Consider the following 24,808-nt stretch of genomic DNA (forward strand, 5'->3'; position numbering starts at 1 on the left):
TGATTCTAAAATTTATATGGAAAGGCAACAGAGCTAAATAAAATTGCCAAAACTAATTTTTTAATGTGTTCTTAATTTGGAGGACTCCATTATAGGATTGAGTGTCTCAAGAGTTACTATACACATACATTGATCAAAACAGTCAAGGAATACACATCAATCAATGGAACAGAGTACTGTGTTAAAAAATATGGCCAGACATATACGGTCAATTGAATCTCAACAGTGTTTATAATGCAGTGTAGAAAATACAGCCTTTTCAATAAGTTGTGCTAAAATCGGCTCAGTTCAGTTCAGTTCAGCCAACAGTCCTGTCCAACTCTTTGCGACCCCATGAATCTCAGCCTTTCAGGCCTCCCTGTCCATCACCAACTCCTGGAGTCTACCCAAACTCATGTCCATCGAGTCGGTGATGTCATCCAGCCATCTCATCCTCTGTCTTCCACTTCTCTTCCTGCCCCCAATCCCTCCCAGCATCAGAGTCTTTTCCAATGAGTCAACTCTTCACATGAGGTGGCCAAAATATTGGAGTTTCAGCTTTAGCATCATTCCTTCCAAAGAAATCCCAGGACTGATCTCCTTTAGAATGGACTGGTTGGGTCTCCTTGCAGTCCAAGGGACTCTCAAGAGTCTTCTCCAACACCACAGTTCAAAAGCATCAATTCTTCGGTGCACAGCCTTCTTCACAGTCCAACTCTCATATCCATACGTGACTACTGGAAAAACCATAGCCTTGACTAGACGGACCTTAGTTGGCAAAGTAATGTCTCTGCTTTTGAATATGCTACCTAGGTTGGTCATAACTTTTCTTCCAAGGGGTAAGCGTCTTTTAATTTCATGGCTGCAATCACCATCTGCAGTGATTTTGGAGCCCCCAAAAATAAAGTCTTAGACCTAATTGTAAAACCTAAGACTATAAAATTTCTAGGAAAAAACACAGAAAATGTCCATGAACTTGGGTCATGCAAAGTCTTTTATTAGATAGGACATAAAAGTCAAAAACTATAAAAGAACAAATTATTACATTAGACTCATCAAAATTTAGAACTTCTCTTTTTCAAAGATGCTATTTAAGGAATAAAAGGGCACATCAAAAACTGAAGAAATATTTTCATTTCACATTTTCTAACAAAGGATTTGTACAGAGAATATATAAAAAAACTTTCAAAATTCAGTAATAAGGGATAAAACAAGCCAAAAATTTTTGCAAAGCATCTAAACAGATATTTCAACCAAGAAAATACACTGGTGGCAAATCAGCACATGAAAATATGCAATCAGGAAATGTAATTTATAACCACAATATGATACCATTAGTAACCTGTCAAAAGAGCTATAAGGGGATTTTTCCAGTTGATAGAACTATTTTGTATCTGAGCTACATGATATTAGTTACATGATAGTATATCACGAAGAGTGAATTATACTGAATATAAGTTGCATATGAAGTTTTAAAAATATAAAATTTGATTAAAATTAAACAAAAGTGAAAAAAGCATAAAGACCCCCATTTGAAATGAGTCTACACATCAAAACTAATGAAACAGAACAGTATGTCTGTAAACTGCCCTATGAATTCATAAAAACTTGATGTAGGGGAGGACAGGCTTTATATATCAGTGAGAAAAACTTTTACTAATGAAAAAATGTACCAAACTACAAGTTATCCATATACAAAAAGTACATCTGTACCTCATACCACATATAAGCATCAATTACAAGTGTACTAACTTAAATAGGAAACATAATTCATGAAAGAAGGAAACTGAAAAACCAATGAATGTAAGACATCCAACATCACCAGATAATGAGGGAAATGCAAATTAAAGAGAGATACCACTTTACAGCTATCAGCAAAATTTTTAAAGCATGACAGTACCGAGTATAGGTTAAGAACTGAAACAAAGAAAAGTTTCATACAGTGTTGGCGGCAGGGAGTAAAAACTGGTACAACCATTTAGGAGAGCTATTTGGCAATATTTGCTGGCACTGAGAGGTATATATCTTATAATCCAGTTATTCCACTGACAGATCTATATTCAAAAGAAATTCCTACCCATGTGCACAAAGAGACATGTACAAGTATGTGCACTTGGGGTTTGAAATGTGATCCTATGTACACTTAATGGAATTGTAATAGGCATCTTTCAGCAAATAAAATTATTTATTTCCCTCAGAAATCTCCAATAGGGACTCCTTTGCAATCACTGTAGATTAACATTTTCCAAGTGAGATGTGGTCATATTTCCTTTGTTGTGTAATAAATTAACGTGATGGTCCTGGCCAAGCTGAGCAGAACCCAGGCTTTCTGCCTAGAGTCAGATACCTTCACTTTGCAACTCAAAGTAAGTAGTTTTTCCTCCCATGTCTTTGTTACAGTTTTCCTATCCTTTTGACCCCACTAAGAATTTTATCTTCCAAACACACTGTCTGCCAAGCTGTCCTTCCTTAATCTTGGTGTTAAACCAGAAATCTTCCATATTTTTCCTTTTCCATCAGTATTAGCCATCATCTGCTCTTTTTAATTTTTCTTATGAGGAACCATCCTCTAAGCTGATATTCAGCTTTGAAATTGTTATAGCTTTTTTCAGTACTCTTTTTTTTCATTAATTTATTTTTTAATTGAAGAATAATTGCTTTACAGAATTTTGTTGTTTTCCGTCAAACTTCAACATGAATCAGACATAGGTATACATATGCCCTCTCCCTCCTGAACCTCCCTCTCATCTCCCTCCCCATCTCACCCCTCTAGGTTGATACAGAGCTCCTGTTTGAGTTCCCTGAGACACAAAACAAATTCCCTTTGGCTATCAATTTTACATATGGTAATGTAAGTTTCTATTCTACTAAACATACTATCTCCCACCAAACCCTGACATTCACAGATTCAGACTGGGACTGTGAGGGTGTGCTGTTCATTTTTACCTGTGACACTCTTTCTCTCAAACATAGCAGTGATGAGAAACAAAGAGCCCTGTACTTAGAACCAGTACCCTTGAGACTGAGCCCCGGCTCTACTATTTATTGACTAAGTTACCTTAATCATTCTAGTCTTAGTTTCTATACTGTGAAATGGGGATATCAGTATCTGTATCTGCCTTCACAATTCCATTGTGAGAATTAAATAACAGACACTAAATATGGAAAAATACTTGGAAGTTGTAAAAGGGCACCCATAGTAAAGGATCTTGAGTAAGGAGTTTTGAGTTAGGTAAAATCAACAGGCAAGGCTGTATATTGTCATCCTGATTGTTTAACTTATATGCAGAGTACATCATGCAAAATGCCAGACTGGATGAAGCACAAGCTGGAATGATGATTGCCAAGAGAAATATCAATAACCTCAGATATGCAGATGACACCAACCTTATGGAAGAAAGTAAAGAGAAGCTAAAGAGCCTCTTGATGAAGATGAAAGAGGAGAGTGAAATAGCTGACTTAAAACTCAACATTCAAAAAACTAAGATCATGGCATCTGGTCCCATCACTTCATGGCAAATAGATGGGGAAACAATGGAAACATTGACAGATTTTATTTATTTTATTTTCTTGGGCTCTAAAATTACTTCAGACGGTGCTGCAGCCATAAAATTAAAAGACACTGCCTCCTTGGAAGAAAAGCTATGAAAAACCTAGACAGCATATAAAAAAAATGACAAACCTAGACAGCATATATAAAAAAAAAAGACATAACTTTGCTGACAAAGATCCATATAGGCAAAGCTATGGTTTTTCCAGTAGTCATGTACGGATATGAGAGTTGGATTATAAAGAAAGCTGAGCACCGGATAACTGATGCTTTTGAACTGTGGTGTTGGAGAAGACTCTTGAGAGTCCCTTGGACTGCAAGGAGATCAAACCAGTCCATTCTAAAGGAAATCACTCCTGAATATTCATTGGAAGGACTGATGCTAAACCTGAAGCTCTAATACTTTGGCCACCTGATGCAAAGAGCTGACTCACTGGAAAAGACCCTGATGCTGGGAAAAATTGAGGACAGGAGGAGAAGTGGGCCACTGATTCAAAGTACATGAATCTGAGTAAATTCCTGGAGATAGTGAAGGACAGGGAAGCCTGGCATGCTGCAGTCCATGGGGTTTCAGAGTCGGACACAACTTAGTGATTGAACAACAACAACAAAATCAATGGGAGACTCAGGGATACCAACTTCCTTGACTAAACTTTGTCCCTGATCCCCAGCTGATCTAAGGCTACCTCCTAGCAGACACTGCTGATAGCCATCCCCATTAGAGGATGAGGAAATGATGAAATAAAACAATAATAATGCTGGGAGACCGCTATTATTTGTCATTGGATGTCTACATTTATTATTGGTCCTGGCCTTTTCCGGCTGGAGGACTGGAAGACATATCTGGCTCTACTTCACTTTGAACTGCTGCTGCTAAAGTTCCCATGCTAGGCCAGCTCTGTCTATTATCCTACTGCAAAGGATTCTAGACCAATATAACACTAAAAAGAGGTGTTAAAAGATTTGAAGGCAGAAAACCTGCTTCCTGACTTTTCTTACCTTTCACTTTGCCATTCTCATCATAAATAAGACTTAGCAGTAATTTTGGCATCCTAAGTTTAACTTTCTGCCAAGCAAATATACTTCTTCACTCTCAAAACCAAGAGTCTCCCCAATGATCTATATCCCAATCTATGACTCAGGGTTCAATATCCTTGTACCTCCCTGGTAGGTGGCTCCATGCTTAATATACAGGTAACTCCACTTCTGCCAACACTGCAGGAATCTCATTTCCTATAGAAACACCACAGTAAACTGTCCTTGACCAAACTGGACCTCAATGCACTTGCCATCTTATGCATGAGGAAAAGTGATATTGGAAGACAGTCTTCCCAATAGATCTTCACCAAGAGGAGTATGCTAATAACAATCTGTATAACACCCCAGCTGTTTTCTAGTCTTGATAAATGCCATATTAAGTCCTTCTAGATACAACAATACATTTGAACAGCTTCCTGTCTGTCATTCCAAACTCAAAATCCCTTGGATACCTGATTTAAATTATTTTTAACTACTCATGTCAGCATTTTCTCTGGGCCAACCAGAAGTAATACATATCTGTTAGTCCTGAGATGGAATTTCTGAGTCACATTTTATCTATCACAGTTTCTGCATGATGTTGAACAAGGTGTCAGTAATTCTGAACTGAGAGCTTTCCATCCCCATTCAATTAAATACACTCAGCAATTCTTGGGTTTGATCAATACTGTTGATGGATGGTTTAATTTTCAGTTTTCTCCACTGCCAATCTCCGTGACAGCCTCTCCTGGAATGTTGAAGATGATGAGACAGATTATTACGTAGTCATAGAAAATTTGGTTTTAACCCTTCATGTCTATTTAAAGTAGTCTAGCGTGCATAGGATGCATAGCATTGCACAGTGGAATCACCTGAATATTCAGGTTTATATAAGAGACAGTAGCTGGAAACACAGTATGCAAAACTGCTAAACAACGTAAATTCTAAAAGAGGAAGCCTGTATCTAGGCATTTCACTCACAATGTCATTCTATCGAGTCAAATCTCATTTATAACAACTAGTAGGGCTCTCAGGGAAGGACTTTTGGTGTCCGCAAATCAGAAAAATCACCTTATGTTATATCACTATCTATGGCACCGATGTGGCCTGAGAGATTATTGCAACCTTCTCTAACCCTCAATATCACCTGAGAATTATTGGATTTAATCTTTTATTCCAATGGATTAAGACATCACTCATTGCTGCTTACTCTTAGCCTGTTTGTCAAAGTTCTCTTCTACCTCCATGGACAGCCAAATTACCTGATTTCTGTCCACACTCCCCTCTGAGTTTTGAGTATATTAGCTGGGTCTTTGAAAATTTCAACACTTTTTATACTTCCCAGTGATATTGCCACAGATCAATTTACATTGTTGCACTCTTCCAGGCAAAAGACCCCTTTCCATAAAAACAGTAACTTTCTTCTCAACGACTACCATGAGTGGGGCATTCTGGTAGGTGATCATTCTCTGAACAAACCAGGTTTCCCAAAAGAACCTTCATTATGTCTCCTGGCCTAGGGATTAGGATGAAGAGTATATTGACCAAAGTATATTGACCAATACTGGACCTTGAGAGGAAACAAGATGTCATTTGATCCTCCTTTCAACAGATATGAATTACCAGCCTAAATTTCAGCTCAGTATTCAAAGCTAGATGACCATTAACTCCACCTGTGTCTTTCAATATTATAGTAATCATCAATCTAGTTGCCTTCTGACTCTACATCTGGCTTATAGACATTTCCACACTTCATTATTTTCTGCTAGATTCTGTCTCTTTCTTGGGAATCAGTTGGGATAATCCAGAAAAGTGGAGTTTTTTTTTTTTTTTTGAAAGAGTTGTTAAACACACAATACCTTGGCCCACTCTGATACCTGGTTCAGGAGATTAGATCCAAAAAAGCCATCACAGTGGTATGTCTCCCACCTTCAGAATGTTTCAAAGGCTGTTCAAGCCTTCCCTTAGTGTCCCCAGTGAAACAGTGGTCTTATTCCACCTATGGCAAGGGTTACAGAAAGGTAGTGTCTGAACCAGCTCAAAACTGTGAATAGCTCTCATAGGCAAGGCCAAAGGTAATATATCTATGTAGTTTTGCAACAATGCCTCAGAAAACTCTCCAAGTTGTATATTCTACTTTTCTTTCTTTTCTCACCCAGCAAATCAACTGTTCTTGCACTCCTCTTATGACTTCCATACTGTTGCCTGGTAACTGGTTTATTGCTCTTGGCATAGTCTCTACACCAGTTGGATTGTCTACTTGGGCTCTCACTTCCAATTTCACTCCTGAGTATTTTCTTTCAGATATTTCTCATCTGCACATTCTTCAGCCTGCAAGTTAATCATTCACTACCTAGCTTCAACACCAAGAATTCCAGCCTGAGTTTGAGACACTGAGCCCTCACTTTTTCAGACAGACAAAAATCATGATACAAGCACCTAAATAACTAACCCCTTGCCAAAGAAGTAAATGCTACAGAGACCCTACTAAAGACATGAGGTTTAGATAAGCAGTGGTAAATTTCAAACTGACGGAAACAACAAAAATGACAATATATTTATGGTGTTAGATTTTATAAAATACTTTTGTATATCTTATTTCACTTGATTCTCACAATAAACCTGGAAGGCAAATATTCATTCATTAAGCAAATACTGAGGACTTACTATGGACTAAGCAGTAACTGACAATTTAGCAACAAATCAGGGTCAAAAAATCCCCACACTCCTAAAACTTATATTCGAGGGTGGGGGAAGCAGATAAAATACTTGTAAACTATGGTAACGCAATAGATGCTATGGGGAAAATAAAGCTGCAATTTGGATGTAAAATTTTAAATACAATTGCCAAAAAGGCCTCATTGAGCAGGTGCCATACAAGCAAGAGGAAGCCAATATAATAATTCAGGTGAGAGATAAGGGTGGTTCACACCAAGCTGGTAGCTATAGAGGTGATGGGAACTGGTCAAATTTTGGGGTGTTTTGATGGCAGAATTTGTTACTAGGTTGGATTTAGAAGGAGTCAAATTTCCTATAATGTGTGCTGGTTACCTTTATTTTGTAGCCAAAGGTATGACATGATGGTTTAGAGAGGTCAAGTGACTTTTCTAATGTCACTCATCTAGAATGAGCCAAAATAAAATTGTAAATTTAGGTCTCCTAGCCTAGGCTTGAAGACTGCATGCTAGAAAGGGTATTTAGATTTTGAAGAAAGAACAAGACTCTAAATGGTAGAGTTATGAGTGCATGCTAGACTAAGGACATAATATGAATAAAGCCATTGCTGGGCTCCTAAACTGCCGATGGTATTTCTGCTAGACTAAGACATAGTCCTCTATTATGAGTGCTAAGCACTCAAGGCAGGGAACAAAGAGATTAATGGCTAAAAGAAGAGAAAGAAGGCAAAAGAGTTAAGCATGAAATCAAAAGATGATATTCAAATGAAAGACACTAGCACAAACAGATCAGACAAAAGCAGTGAGAGATCACAATTGTATACAGAGCTCTTGAAGAAAGTTGAGCACAGTGAATAGAAACTAGTGAAAATCAGGTATTCCTCCACAGTTCACACAGTGAAATGATGAAGTGTTCAAGACAGAAAGCAACAAGGGGTCAGGTACTAGAAGCTGGTTTACAACTCTTGGTAAATGAGGCAGAATGAGAAGTTGATGCCACAGAAGAAAATAATTATTTGTATAATAACTTTGTGCCCAACCAAAAGATATGAATCAGCAGAAAAGAAAGCAGAGACAAAAATCAAGGTATAAGGGATCACAAGGAGAACCTGTCAATTATATCCCATTCACGGTTTTCCTATGCCTCTTCTATGGGCAAAGCTCTGTGCTGAGCACTCCAAGGGAAGAGAGCAATTAATAGGACATGGTTTCTGCCTTCAAGTAACTTGCTAGGGAAGAGGAAGAACAAAGGAGACAAAGCATAGGACCACGTTATTGCCCAGTCTGTAGCTAGCACTATTCCCGTGTGAAGGCTTCCACATTGCTATTTGTAGCTACAGCCAAAGGATTCCAGTGAGAGAAAAGCAAGAAAGGTCTGACAAAAAAATCCCACTGGGAAATCTCTCCAGGGCTTGACTAATTAATTAATGCTAACTAAGTCTAAAGCCTCATTAGAGGGACATAAAGAAGAATATCTTGATACTCCAAGTTCTTCCCATGGTCTACCCTAAATACCTCCTGTAGTTATTCCATCCTGTCATGTTTTCAGAGATAGTGGTGACCGTCTGGAGGTACTAAATAACCACCATGACATGGAAACATTGTTCTGGCTATTTAAAGTGAAAGTGAAGTCGCTCAGTCGTGTCTGACTCTTTGCGATCCTATGGACTGTAGGCTTCTCTGTCCATGGGATTTTTCCAGGCAAGAGTACTGGAGTGCATTGCCATTTCCTTCTTCAGTGGATCTTCCCAACTCAGGGATCGAGCCCAGGTCTGCCACATTGTAAGCAGACGCTTTTACTGTTTGAGTCACCAGGGAAGTCTTTAAATTATTTATGTATTATTTTAATTAGTTTTTTTCAAGTGGTAAGTTTGAAAAATGCTGTGCTATAAGACAAGGCATTTTTTGGATGTTATGTAATAAACTGGTGTGAAAGTCAGACAATAAATTAAATCTCTGCAGTCCTGACCTTGGACATATTCCAACTATCGAGCCCTATGCCTTCTTTAACACTGGTTGGTAGCTATCTACTTCTCCATGCTAATAGGATTCCAAGGAAAAAATGGTCGAGAGAAGAGGTAGAGCAGGAAGGTGCTATACTAGTAGCTAATCTGTGGTAACAGGTAGGTCTCAGATCCATTAAAAGACTATAAAAGATATTTATTTATAGAAACACAAGCTATTGCTAAGTCACTTCAGTCGTGTCCAACTCTGTGCGATCCCATAGATAGCAGCCCACCAGGCTCCCCCGTCCCTGGGATTCTCCAGGCAAGAACACTGGAGTGGGTTGCCATTTCCTTCTCCAATGCATGAAAGTGAAAAATGAAAGTGAAGTTGCTCAGTTGTATCCGACTCTTAGCGACCCCATGGACTGCAGCCTACCAGGCTCCTCCATCCATGGGATTTTCCAGTCAAGAGTACTGGAGTGGGGTGCCATTGCCTTCTTCACACAAGCTATTACAAGAGCTATTATTGTAAAGTTGAGTTTAAAAAGGGATTTTCTAGGGGATCAAGATGGTGGAGTAGGAAGACCTCAAACTCAGCTCCCCTCAGATATGTATCAAAACTATAACTACCTATAGAGCAACTCTCACGTAGAATGAGTTCAAGACTAGAAGAATGGCTCTTCTACAAGCAAGGCTGTAAAGAAAGAACTATACTCAAGTCTGGTATGTAGGGAAGAGAAGCAAGTTGGTTGGGTCCTGCACCCTGAATGGGTGACCCCAAAGAGCAGGGGGAAATCACAGGCTTGAGGATTCTCCCTGGAGAGCAAGTGGTTCAAGCCACATATTAGGCACCTCAACCCTGAGGACTAACATGAAAAAAGAGCCCACTGAGCTGCTTTGGTAAACAATATGGCTTATTAGAGGACTGTAGGAAACCCAAGACTCCACTTGTGAGGAGCACATGCAACCAATTTGCTTGTTCCCAGTTCTAGCACAGACACATCAGACTGAAAACTGAATTGTTCTCTGGCTGACCAGCCAGGACTGCCCTGGCACACACCCCAGACTGAACCAGGCTCCTACTCCAACCCATCCTGTTCCAGCACTGCTCCTCGCTAAGGCAGAGATGGTCATTGCCTATGAACATGCATGCCTAGAGGGAACAGAGCCAGCTGAGGCCTCAGTCCTGCCTCTGGGTAAGGTAGACATCCATTGCTAGTGTGTGTGTGTATGTACAAGTGTGTGTACACATGTGGGCACCAGTGAGGGAACAGAGACAGTTCAGTTCTTGACTATGCCTCTAGCCTTGGCAGAGACCACCACTCCCTACACACACATGTGTGAACACACTGGGAAAGAAGTGGAGGCAGCTCAGTAGTGGAGCTAGAACACTTCCTAGCTCAACCCAGCCTCTAACCAAGGTGCACACACTGCAGAACAAGTGGAATGAATTCAGAAGTGCAGACTTAAGTCCTCATATCCTGACCATACCCTCAATAAAGACAGAGACTGCTATCACATTTGGGAGAAGCCCAACTCTTTCAGAGTTCATGTTCCAGCCTCTTGAGCCCCAGCCCCACTCCCACCATTGGGCCTAGGAGAATCCCCAGTTCAAATCCAGTTCTGGCTCCAGGCACTCCAAATCCAGCCTTAACTTCCACAGAGACTGTAGCTGATAGAGCACACCAAGGGAAGATGCAACCTGTGGCCACCACATGTCTACCTTTTACACCAAAGCCACTGATCATACACAGACTACAAAGGATGTTCCCACACAAGGATACATATTCAAGACCAGGATTGGTAACTATTTTACCTAATTTCATAGAGACAGAGAAAGTTAAACAAAATAAGATAGTAGAGTATGTTTCAAATGAAAGAATAAAATAAAACCCCTGAAAAAACCCTAATGAAACAGAGATAAATAATTTATCTGATACAATTCAAATCAATAGCAATAAGAATGCTAACTGAACTTGAGTGAGAATTCCAACAAAGACCAGAAAATATAAAAAAGAACCAATCAGAGCTGAATAATACAATAACTGACTAGAAGGAATTAACAGCAGATTAGGTGATGCAGAAGAAAGCATAATTGACCTTGAAGGTAGAATAGTGGAAATCACCTAACAAGAACAGCAAAAAGAAAAAAAAATTAATGAGGATTGCCTAAGAGATCTCTGGGACAACATCAAGCATACTAACATGTACATTATAGGGTTCCCAGAAGAAGGAGAGAGAGATATATAGGGGTAGAAAATTTATTTAGTGAAATTATGACTGAAAATTTCTCTAACCTGAAGAGGAAACAAATATCCAGGTAAAGGATACACAGAGTCCCAAACAAGAAGGACCCAAGACACACAAAAGACATATCATAATCAAAATGGCAAAAGTTGAATATAAAAAGAGAATTTTAAAGGCAGCAAGAGGAAAACAAAGAGTCACATACAACTGAATCTCCATAAGGCTATCAGCTGATATTTCTGCCAAACTTTTATAGACCAGAAGGCAGTGGTATGATATATTTAAACTTCTAAAAGAAAAACTGACATTAAAAGAAATGTGGATTCATGTTGATGTATGGCAAAACCAGTACAATATTGTAAAGTAATTAACCTCCAATTAAAATAAATAAATTTATATTAAAAAAAGAAAAATAAAAGGTATTCTTTAAGTGGGAAAGGTAAAACTACATGAAGTAAGAATTTACAGGACAGAAAATCACAACACTAAAGGCAAATACATAGTAAAGGTTATTGATCAACCATAAGCTAGTATGAAGATTAAAAGCCAAAAATTGTAAAATTGAGTATAATTACAAAAAAAACAGTTAAGCGAAGAATATGAAGATGTAAAATATAACATCAAAAGCATAAAATATGGGACGAAGTAAAAAATATAGATTTTCAGAATGTGTTTGAACTTAAATGATTATCAGTTTAAAATATGTAGATATAAGTCAACATATATAAACTCCACCATAACCACAAATTAAAAACCTATAGATTCTCAAGAACTAGAAAGAAAGGAACATAAACAAACCACTAAAGAAAATCAACAAACCACAAGAAAATAGACTAAAATAAGAAGAACAGAGAAGGACTACAGAAGGACTACTTTAAATGTCAATGGACTAAATGCTCCAATCAAAGACATAGAGTGGCCAACTGGACATAAAGGCAAGACCCATCTATTTGCTGCCTATAAGAGACACACTGTAGTGGTAAAGACAAATAGAGACTTAAAGTAAGGGGACACAAAATTATATTGCATGCAAATGGAGACAAAAAGAAATCTAGGATAACAATACTAATATCAGACAAAGTATATTTAAAACAAAGCCTATAACAAAACACAAATAAGGGCATAATATAATGATAAAGGTGTCACTAAAAAAGAGAATGTAATATTTGCTAACATATATTCACCTAATATAGGAGCAGAGTTGGTGATGGACAGGGAGGCCTGGTTTGCTGCAATTCATGGGGTTGCAAAGAGTCGGACACAACTGAGCGACTGAACTGAACTGAACTGAACTGAAATATATAAACCAAATATTAAGAGATATAAAGGGAGAAATTGACAATAATACAATAACAGTAACACCCCATTTACATCAATGGACTGATCATACAGACAGAAAATCAATAAGGAAACAGTTGCCTTAAATGACATATTAATCTAGCTGGACTTAGATACATACAGGACTTTCCATGTAAAAATAGCAGAATATTATTTCAATTAATGGGAACATTACTAGGATAGATCACATGCCACAAAACAAGTCTCAACAAATGTAAGAGGATAGAAACTATATCAAGTATTTTTTTCTGGCCACAATGGTATGAAACTAGAAATCAAATACAGGAAAAAAAATGTGGAAAACACAAACATGGAGACACTAAACAACATGCTACTAAAAAACTGATCAGTCAATAGAGAAATCAAAGAGGAAATGAGAAAATACTTTGATAAAAGTAAAAATAAAAACAAATCACTCCAAAATCTATGGAACACACCAAAAGCAGTTCTAAGAGGGAAACTTATAGCAATACAGGCCTAACTCAAGAAAGAAAAAAAAAATCAAATAAACAATGCAACCTGCAATAGAAAGTAATTATAAAAGGAAGAATAAAGCCCAAAGTCAGCAAAAGGAAAGAAATAATAAAGATCAGAATGGAAATAAAGAGACCAAAAAGACAAGATTAATGAAACCAAGAGCTGTTATTTTGAAAAAATAAAATTGATATGCCTTTAATTAGGCTCATTAAGAAAAACAGAGAAAGGACTCAATTGAACAAAGCTAGAAATGAAAGGGTAGAAATTGCACGTTACATCTCAAAGACACAAAAATCATAACAGAATACTATGAAACAGTCATATACCAAGTAATTAGACAACTCAAAAGAAAAGCATAAATTTCTAGGAACATACAATCTTAAAAGACTGAATCAGGAAGAAACTGACAATCTGAATAGACTGATCACTAGTATTGAAGTTGAATTAGTAATCAAAAACTTCCAGAAAAAATTCTAAAACCTGGCAGCTTCACAGAGGAATTTTGTCTGCTATCATTTTCTCCTCCTTTTCCCCGCTAATCCCATAATATAATCAGTCACCAAATTTACATTCCCACAATCACCACCTTCCTTCTGGGTAACAAATCAATTTGTGACTAGCCTTTTCTTCCTCCAATACTGCCCTGCTCCAATCTATTATTTATACCAAAGCAAGAGCCATATAGCCTTCATCTAAAACAAACAACACCCAAAAAAAGACCATGAAAATTTATCTTTAACTTTACTTAATAAGTGTGTTTATTACAGTGATATAGGTATAGAGATTCCAACACTATTTTATGTGTATTGTATAATTAAGCAAATCAGTAAGTCAATGAGGAATACTTAGACTGGAATTAGTGGTATCAGTATAAACCCATTACACATGCACATACACACATATATCTACATTGTGTCTATATGTGGTGGTTTAGTCGCTAAGTCGTGTCTGACTCACGACACCATGGACTGTAGACTGCCAGGCTCCTCTGTCCATGGGATTCTCCAGGCAACAATATTGGAGTGGATTGCCATTTTGCCCTTCAGGGTATCTTTCCAACCCAGGAATCGAACATGGGTCTCCTGCATTGCAGGCAGATTCTTTACTGACTGAGCTACAAGGGAAGCTCCTACATGTATATGTATAAATATGCATATATATGGGTGTGTGTATATATATGTGTGTGTATGTATATATACATATATATTATTTTCTCAATTCTGTCCACTGAAAGATCTTAGAAACAAAGAAACCCAATAGCAATGAAAATATTTGGCACATAGAAGTTGGATTTTAAATATAATTTCTCACAGAGAAAGATCCCATTTCTTGGAAAAAATGATTGACTGTAAGGCTGAATAAGGGAGAGTACAAGTGAAATATGGAATATGGTTATGCTATGGAGCCAAAAAGTGCTCAAAAATGAAAATACATCAAAAGTCAGCTTGAAGAGGCTCTCACTAAGCAAATATGGGAAATTAGGAGCAATAATTCTAATCAAAATAGATAATATCAAATAATAATATTAATGGATTACAATTCATTGAATAAAAAAGAATCCATCTGTTCATGCTGATAGTTGCCTAATTAACTAAAGATAAGGAAAGAGACTTCTTATAATACTGTCATATAATAAATGTAGGTGATTGGCAAAAGTTGAATACGGACTACAGATTAGAAAATAGTATGTCTGGTTATATTTTTTGAATTTATAATTTAATTATAATTTTATAAAATAACTTCTATGTTCTAAGAAAGTACACACTAAAGTATTTATGGATAAAGGGTTATAATATCTGCATCTAATTTTCAAATGATTCAGGAAAAATTTAAATATATATACATCTGCATACTTGCCCTTTCAATGTGGCCCATGAAGTATTGTAATATGTTTACTTCCTTATGAGATCCCATCTAGCCATCAGATTTCTCCTTTTCAGAATATCAGGCTGATGTGTGATCAGGGTTTTTGGAACAAAGACGTTTCCCAGCTATTCCTGAGATACATCTGCCATCCAGGCAGGGATTGCTATTTTATAACCAGAAATGGGTGTGGCCAAATGATGTGGTTTAACACCCTATATGCATTTATCTAAGTGAAATTCGGAACCTTCCAAAACCAGACCAGAGAGACTAACCATTGAAATGAAGGATTAGGACACATTTCCAGTACTCAGGGAAAAACTCAACTTGATACTAACCTCATTGATCAATACACTATTAAAGGTACCTTTAGACTCTTTTTAGAAGACAATACCCGAGAAGATCTTAAAACAATAACTGACCTCCAAGCCCAGGTCGCAGCCGATTGTCATAGCCATCCAGAAGACGATCCAAGATTCTGGTGAAGATAGTGATGTTGTCGGTGCTGTCATCAGGAATATCTGGAGCATGCTTTGGAGAGAGTCTGAGGCAGTGGAAGAAAATGAGACACAAAATAATAGTTCTTAATAGCAAATATTTACATGTCTAAACACTTTAATTCAAGAAAATGTCAATCAGTAGATTGGGCCAGTTAAATGGCTTTGTACCTCCCAAATCAGCAAGTACTTTGGCATGAGTTTTAGCAAACATATGGTCCATCCCTATCTATTTCTGCTTTATTGACTATGCCAAAGCCTTTGATTGTGTGGATCACAATAAACTGTGGAAAATTCTGAAAGAGATAGGAATACCAGACCATCTGACCTGTCCCTTGAGAAATCTGTATGCAGGTCAGGAAGCAACAGTTCGAACTGGACATGGAACAACAGACTGGTTCCAAATAGGAAAAGGAGGACGTCAAGACTGGATATTGTCACCCTGCTTATTTAACTTAAATGCAGAGTACATCATGAGAAACGCTGGGCTGGAAGAAGCACAAGCTGGATCCAAGATTGCCAGGAGAAATATCAATAACCTCAGATATGCAGATGACAGAAAGTGAAGAGGAACTAAAAAGCCTCTTGATGAAAGTGAAAGAGGAGAGTGAAAAAGTTGGCTTAAAGCTCAACATTCAGAAAACTAAGATCATGGCATCCAGTCCCATCACTTCATGGGAAATAGATGGGGAGAAAATGGAAACAGTGAGAGACTTTATTTTTGGGGGCTCCAAAATCACTGCAGATGGTGATTGGAGCCATGAAATTAAAAGACACTTACTCCTTGGAAGGAAAGTTATGACCAACCTAGAGAGCATATGAAAAAGCAAAGACTTTGCCAACAAAGGTCCATCTAGTCAAGGCTATGGTTTTTCCAGTGCTCATGTATGGATGTGAGAGTCGGACTGTGAAGAAAGCTGAGTGCTGAAGAATTGATGCTTTTGAACTGTGGTGTTGGAGAAGACTCTTGAGAGTCCCTTGGACTGCAAGGAGATCCAACCAGTCCATTCTAAAGGACATCAGTCCTGGGTGTTCATTGGAAGGACTGATGCTAAAGCTGAAACTCCAATATTTTGGCCACCTCATACAAAGAGTTGACTCATTAGAAAAGACCCTGATGCTGGGAGGGATTGGGGGCAGGAGGAGAAGGGGACAACAGAGGATGAGATGGCTAGATGGCATCACTGACTTGATGGACATGGGTTTGGGTGAACTCCAGGAGTTGGTGATGGACAGGGAGGCCTGGCGTGCTGTGGTTTATGGGGTCGCAAAGAGCCAGACATGACTGAACAACTGAACTGAACCCAGCAGTAGAGAAAAACCAGTAGAAATCTTAGACAGGATGTCTGTAGGAATAATACCTGGCATAAAGTTGATTTATCAAATTTTGTTTCATGAACAAGAGGGCCCCAAAACAAAAAAGGAAAATTTTAAATTACCCCTCTTTCTAATCTAGAATAGGTTCACAGAATAACAAGGCCAGAAAAACCCTTGAATTTCATGTAATCTACCTACATCTCACCCTGTGAAGATAGAGCAACAAAGCAAAAGCATTCCATTAAATGTTAAAGCCACCAGAATGCTTAAGAGATTCCCTAAACTCTCTCATTTTATGCATGGGAAATAAGCTCAAAGAAGATACCAAATTTTCCCACAGTCATATTGCTACTGAGGTTCGGACAGAACTATAATCCAAAATTTCTGATTTTCTGGAGACCCTCAGCTATCTCCTGCTTATCCAGTGTGGATGCCTTTTGCAAGCCTTTCCAAGCAGTAGGCTCTTTGTGCTGGTGTGCTATGTTCAGTCACATCTAACTCTTTGTGACCCTGTGGCCTGTAGCCCGCCAGACTCCTCTGTCCATGGAATTCTCCAGGCAAGAATACTGGAGTGGGTTGCCATTCCCCTCTCCAGGGGGTCTTCCTGACCAAGGGATGGAACCCATGTCTCCTGCACTGGCAGGCGGACTCTATACCACTGTACCACTTGGGAAGCCTTTTATGAATCAACTGATCAAGCTGATGGCATCATCAACTCAATGGATATGAGTTTCAGCAAGCTCTGGGAGATGGTAAAGGACAGGGAAACCTGGAGTGCTACAGTCAATGGGGTCACAAGCAGTCAGACAAGACTGAGATATTGAACAACAACAAATTAGCCTCCAATTAAAATAAATCAATTTAAAAATTAAAAAAATCTGGCTAAAGCTGTGACTAATGCTTTCATGCTTTTATGAGGAGAAGCTTGGTGTGGTTTGGCAAGACTAGAAATAAAGAAAGGACCTGGGTAGTTTAGTGGAAAGAGAGATATAGTGAAGGAAATAGCTGTTGCCCAGGGTCAAGAAGCATGGTATAGAATCAAGTAATAAACTAGATGTCAGGAATCCTACGTCCAAGTGCCAGCTGTATTTGTGATTTGGAGTAGTCCATTAAAGTCTATATCACTGTAGGTCTTGGTTTTACCCATTCTTACCTTGGATCCAGAAGGTTGCCATTAATAGATATATAATAACTATTCCTAGCATCTAGTTAATCAGAGCAATAAAAGACATAGCATAACAGTTGAGAGGAATCTTGAGAGGCAGTCAATATGTCTTCCTTAGAGAGAAAAATCTACAGAACAGTATGTATGCATGTGTTACTTGCTCAGTTGTGTCCGACTTTTTTGTGACCCCATGGACTGTAGCCTCCCAGGCTCCTCTGTCCATGGAATTCTCCAGGCATGAATACTGGAGTGGGTTGCCATTTCCTATTCCAGGGGATCTTCCCAACCCAGGGATCAAAGCTGGTTCTCTTGCATTGCAGGCAGATTCTTTACCATCTGAGCCACTAGGGAAGCCCACGGAATAGTAGGAACATCTAAACTGAATAGTTCTCACTCTACACTGCCACTTGCTAGCTGCTAAACTGTCAAAAGCCATTTTGAACACCAATTTCCTTAATTCATAAACCTAATTCAATTTACATAATCATTCAATGTATCTTTAATGAACATCAACTATGTGCCTATAGAAAAAAACAGAGCAGAAAAAAAGGTAAAATAAGGCAAGTAATCTCTCCCTTGCTTACAGGTTTGCTGAGAGAATCAAATGATAAAAGTAGATACACATGGAATGAAAAGGGGAATTAGGTTTAACTAGATTGGAGACATGAATTTGACTTTATTAGTTGAGTGACCATAAGCAAGTCACATAACACCTCTTGTACAACAGCTTTCTCATTTTGAAAATTAAAATAACTTCACAGATATGTTGTATTATTATTAAATAATATCTTAAAATTTCCAGATTTAATATTTAATATCTAAAAGTATTCAAAATTTGTTTTGTCTTCTTTTAGATAGTAGTTTATGCATTCAAATACATTGAAGTGAAGTCACTCAGTCGTGTCCAACTCTTTGTGACCCCATGGACTCAAATACATTATTCAAATGTAAATAATGACAAAATATAGGCACGCTCATCCACCAAAGCCATAAGGAAAGCTTTGGCCAAGAGGCACTGGAAACCAGTGAGACTAGAGATGATTGGCTGTTTCAGTGAAAAGAATACCAGAAATAATACAGACACCTTTTTTTGGAAGGGGAAAAAAGAAGAAACTATAGTGCAGAGCTAACAAACCGACATCAATATGTTGAGGAGATAAATACAGACACCCTGTCAGGTCTCAGCTTACATTTGGCTTAATCGTCAATATTCTGAATCCATCCTGCATGGGCTGTGGGGAGAGAGGCTGTGGGAGCTTAATTGATTTTGTGAAAACCTCTTTTGTATTTTCCGTTAACTCTCACTGCGGGGAATCTTGACCCTGGTTAGCCTAATTTGATTTCTGGGAAACAAGTCTATGAATTGCATGAAAAGCCATTTTTTGGATTACTGGAAGAGGGTAAAAAGCAGAAACATCAGAGAGTCATAGACAAGCTATAAAGGACTTCAGAGATTACCTACTCCAGGTGGATCTATATATGGGAATTGTAAAACCCCTGAACATAACTTTTAATTTCGGTCCAGAATTCTTGAATATAAGGCCCATATACTGTGCTACCTCTTTTACTGAAATAATAAGTTCCCTGACGATGCATGTCTACCCCCTGCTGACTCTATTTTGATATGTTAGCAGCATTAGTCACTAATAACTTTTAAACTTTTAAGTCAAAAATCAATGCTTAATGTCATTCCAAAACAATTTTCAATAGATTGCTCTATGATTTTGATTACTTGACTTGATTACTAATAAAATTTTCTCCCAGTGTACTCTAAATTATTGCATGGGCAGCTGGAAGCTGGTTTAATTTAGAACCCAAGTCAGAACTCTCTCTTTTTAAATAACTGAACTGAAATAAGCTGAAGATTCTATAGTTTGTGTCCATTCAAAATAGTCTGGAGGAACAACACAGCATTATGGTATGTCAGGATTATGGAGGACTTTAGAGATCATGTAAGTATTTCCCTTCACTTTACAGATAGATGGCCTGAGACACCAACAAAAGAAAGAGATTGTTTAAAGCCATATGCTTATTAAGTTGATGAGACTGATGCAATAACCACGCTTGCTTTGCCTTATATCTATCATTACTGGCTGGACAAAATATATTAATAATGCATCATTAAAAATGAAAATGATGTTACTAAGACACCATCTATAGGTTAGGCAAGTTTAGTCATTTATCGAGTCCTAAAAATGGAAAAGTGGTAAATCCAAAGAACTAGGGTCAGATGAACAGAGTTTTAGTTCTGACTCCAACTAACTGATCATGTGAACTATTTCCTTGCATGTAAAATAGGGATAGGTCCCCAACTTATAATGCTTTTGGAAGAAATAAGTAAAAAAGATAATAAACATAAAATTACTTTGTAAATGGTAACACTCAACATACATTGAGGATGATCATTCCTTTTTCCCCAAACTCCTGAAAATGTAATGCTGCTGCTGCTAAGTCACTTCAGTCGTGTCTGGCTCTGTGCGACCCCATAGACGGCAGCCCACCAGGCTCCTCTGTCCCTGGGATTCTCCAGGCAAGAACACTGGAGTGGGTTTCCATTTCCTTCTCCAATGCATGAAAGTGAAAAGTGAAAGTGAAGTCGCTCAGTCATGTCCGTTTCTTCACCACTCCATGGACTGCAGCCTACCAGGCTCCTCCGTCCATGGGATTTTCCAGGCAAGAGTACTGGAGTAGGTTGCCATTGGCTTCTCCGGACACCTTCAAAAGACATGCACTTTTATGCTATGGGAAAAGTTAAGCTCACTGAGCGATTAAGTTCAGGATAAATAAATAGCATCAGTTCAACCACATTGAGGAAGCTCCTTAATTTGCTTATGTCCAGGGGAAGCAAAAGAGTCACAGATGTGGAGTTGCTGATGCAGTTCATAAAACAACCCAAAGACAGGAGAAATTTATTTCATTAAAAGGTTGGCATCTTTTTCTAATACTGTATATCTCCTGGGGGAGAACAGATTTTAAAAATAAAGAAAATTCTTACTATGTAGAAAGTAATATTAACAAGACATATTCATAATATATAAAGAAATATAATATATATATTTGATTCTATAATATATAAGGAACTCATACAACTCAATAGCAAAAGGAAAAATAACCCAATTAAAAAATGGTCAAAGAAACTGAGTAGGCATTTTCCCAAAGAAGACACAAACAAATGGCCAACAAGTATTGTTGTTGTTGTTCATCATCACTAATCATCAGATAAAAGCAAATCAAAACCACAATGAAATATCAACTCGCCTTTTAGAATGACGTTTTATCAAAAAGACAAGAGATAACAAATGTTGGCAAGGATGTGAAGAAACGGGAACTCTCACGCACTGTTGGTGAGAGTGTAAATTGCTATAGCTATTATTGTTCAACTCAGTGGGCAATGAGGATTAACTGTCCCAGGTCAGTTCAGTTCAGTCCCTCAGCCATGTCCAACTCTTTGCGACCCCATGGATTGCAGCACACCACACTTCCCGGTCCTTCACCATCTCCCAGAACTTGCTCAAACTCATGTCCATTGAGTAAGTGATGCCATCCAACCATCTCATACTCTGTCATCCCCTTCTCCTCCTGCCTTCAATCTTTCCCAGCATCAGGGTCTTTTCCAGTGAGTCAGTTCTTCACATCAGGTGGCCAAAGTATTGGAGTTTCAGCTTCAGCATCAGTCCTTCCAATGAATACTCAGGACTGATTTCCTTTAGGATTGACTGGTTGGATCTCCTTGCTGTCCAAGGGACTCTCAAAAGTCTTCTCCAACACCACAAAGCATCAGTTCTTCAGTGCTCAGCTTGCTTTATAGTCCAACTCTCAAATCCACACATGACTACTGGGAAAACCATAGCTTTGATTAGATGGACCTTTGTTGGCAAAGTAATGTCTCTGCTTTTGAATATGCTATCTAGGTTGGTCATAACTTTCCTTCCAAGGTGCAAGCATCTTTTAATTTCATGGCTGCAGTCACCATCTGCCGTGATTTTGGAGCCCCCCAAAATAAAATCTGTCACTGTCTCCACTGTTTCCCCATCTATTTACCATGAAGTGATGGGACTGGACGTCATGATCTTAGTTTTCTGAATGCTGAGTTTTAAGCCACCTTTTGCATTGTGTGAAATCATTTCTATGTGGAACTAAAAAAAATCTGAACTTTTCCAAGTAGACACTAGAATGGTAGTTACCAGAGATTGGGGCTGGTAAGGAATTGGGGAGATTTCATTTAAGGCTACAAACTTACAAGTAGTAGATAAGTTCTAGGGGTGTGAGATACAACACAGTGACTATAGTCAACAATACTATATTATAAACTTCAGAGTTACTAAGAAACTATGTGACATGATAGAGACATTCACTAACTCTACTATATCATATTGTAATATATATAAATGTATCAAACTATAACATTTTACATCTTAAATACAATGCTATTAATATGTGTCAATTATATCTCAATTTTTTTAAAAAAAAAGCATGTTTTTTTAAATTTAAATTTATTTATTTTAATTGGAGGCTAATTACTTTACAGTATTGTATTGATTTTGCCATACATCAACATGAATCCACCACGAGTGTACACGTGTTCCCAATTCTGAACCCCCCTCCCACTTCCCTCCCCATACCAAATTCCTGTTCAGATCGTGTGGTTTTCTGTGAATCTGCATTCCATTCCCCATATACTTTTACAGCTGCAAATTCTAGTACTTTTTCTGACCAGAAACCATAGCCATATCAGATTATTTACCACTTCCCCATACCCCTCATGTTTTTATTGTCCAAGTCCAGTCATTCTGATAAGTGGAATGGTCAAGCTAAAAATTCAGCGCTAGGGATGCCAGCTATATACTTGGAACTCAGTAACACATTCTAATATTTTTACAGAAGCCACTTAAGAAAAAAAGTATAAACGTATTTTTGGCTAGAATATGCACAATCCATCTCAGACAGCTGTCCTTTTCTTAAATGGCACCTATAGATTTGTTCTGAAACTAAAGAAGTATTATTTTAAGGCATACACATTCACTATGTGCTCTGCCTATTCACACTCTTTGCTGAGTTAAAGTAAAATAAAAACCAAGTCCTTTCTACCTTCTTAGAAACTAAAAGCCACAGCTTCACAGAAACACACAAGAAGATCTGACTACTGTATGTTCTGAATGATTAAATACCAAGGTACTTTACCTTAGAGATACGATTTCATATGTGAACATAAGCAGACATACCTCAGCATAAAATGGGTTGTATTCTAAATTTACAAAGAAATAAAGGTCCATTCTTCCTTTGAAACAATGCCATAAAAGGCAATTAGTCTTTCAGGCAAGGCTACACAAGTCCTTATTTCTCGTAATTTGTCTGAATGATTGTAATTGCCAATGCATAAGCACTATTTCAGCAACATTTCTCATTAAGCAGACTTTCATAGGCCAGCCTGAGAACCATTTATAACACTGCCTATGTGGAGAAAAGAATTATGATACAAATGAATGGAAACTACAGTACTAGGAATATTCTCTTCTACACTATTATTATTTACTCTCTATCCCATATCCATGGCCATGACCAAAGCAATGAGCTGGTCATGAGCTCAAATCTCTCAGTCAATCCCAGTGGCTAGTATCCTTGCAGTAAAGAGTCCTGACAGTCATCATCTTAACAAAGAGATCACATTTTACCATCAGTAATACTGAGACACTGTTGCCTCCTAACATGATACAATAGGAAGTCAGGGCATCACTTACCAAGTATTCTTGACCCTGGCTTCAAATGTCCAGCTCTGCCCTGTGTTACAAATTCTGTATTTCTACTTCAAAATGAAAAATGATACTTCTTATTTCTCTAGGTCCTATAAGAAAATTATACTTGCCCCATTGTAGCACTGGCCAGGCAGTCATGTGGCTGAGATATTAAATATTCAGAGGTTGAGGGATTACTATACATAAGTAAATGTTCATGTACACAAAATATATGGACATGTTCCTAATTTTTACTTAAAGGTGACTGAACACATGAAAACCAATACATTGAAGCATTTAATAGTATGTACTCTGAAGCCAGACTGGGTTTCGGTTCTGGCTCTGCCACTTTTAAACTGTGTGAGCTTTGGCAAGTTACTTGACCTCTTGGTGTCTCCATACTTTATCTCTGAAACAGGAATAATAGCAGCACCTAGTTAGCAGATCTGTTATAAGGATTATATGAATTAACATATGTAAAGCACTTAGAATAGTGCTTGGCACATAGTAACAGTTATTTAAGTATAAGCTCTAAAGTAACATGATAGAATGTGAAAACTAAAAATAAAGTATTGAACTAAGTTTCAAAAAAATCTAGAGAGCAAAGGAGAGTACCAAGTTTTAAGCAATGACTGGAAAACTGTATCATGTGAGGAGACAAGTTGAAAGTGATGAGAGTTATCCTGTAGACAAGAAAGCATGGAGTAGCTCTGAGAGGAAGGAAGTGTGAAATAGGAAGGAAGTGTCACAGGAGCCTAAAACAGATAGGCATTAGAGGAAGGTGGACTTCTGTTCAATATAGGAAGCACTTTCACATCCCTAGAGCTATATGTCCATGGGAGTAATGCAGTTTACTACTGGAGGGATTCAAACTGGTAGGTCAATCATAAAGCATAATGCAAGAAGGATTCTTGGTCAGGGTAAGAGCTTAGGACTTATGGCTTCTCAGGTCCCACATCTGGTTCTTAAATTTTAAGATTTGGAGATTGAATGGTAAGAGTATTA

At 37.9% G+C, this 24,808-nt stretch overlaps 1 protein-coding gene across 1 annotated transcript in view; it reads right to left on the reverse strand.

The window, feature by feature from the left end:
* GABRA3 (gamma-aminobutyric acid type A receptor subunit alpha3) overlaps nucleotides 1-24,808 on the reverse strand; it is a 243,619-nt gene that overhangs the window by 112,907 nt on the left and 105,904 nt on the right. The window contains exon 3 of the mRNA XM_040265444.1: nucleotides 15,515-15,636. Coding sequence (XP_040121378.1) covers nucleotides 15,515-15,636 — 122 coding nt within the window. The remainder of the gene's footprint in view (nucleotides 1-15,514; nucleotides 15,637-24,808) is intronic.

This window comes from Oryx dammah, unplaced genomic scaffold (genome assembly GCF_014754425.2).
Source record: "Oryx dammah isolate SB20612 unplaced genomic scaffold, SCBI_Odam_1.1 HiC_scaffold_23, whole genome shotgun sequence".
NCBI lineage: Eukaryota > Metazoa > Chordata > Mammalia > Artiodactyla > Bovidae > Oryx > Oryx dammah.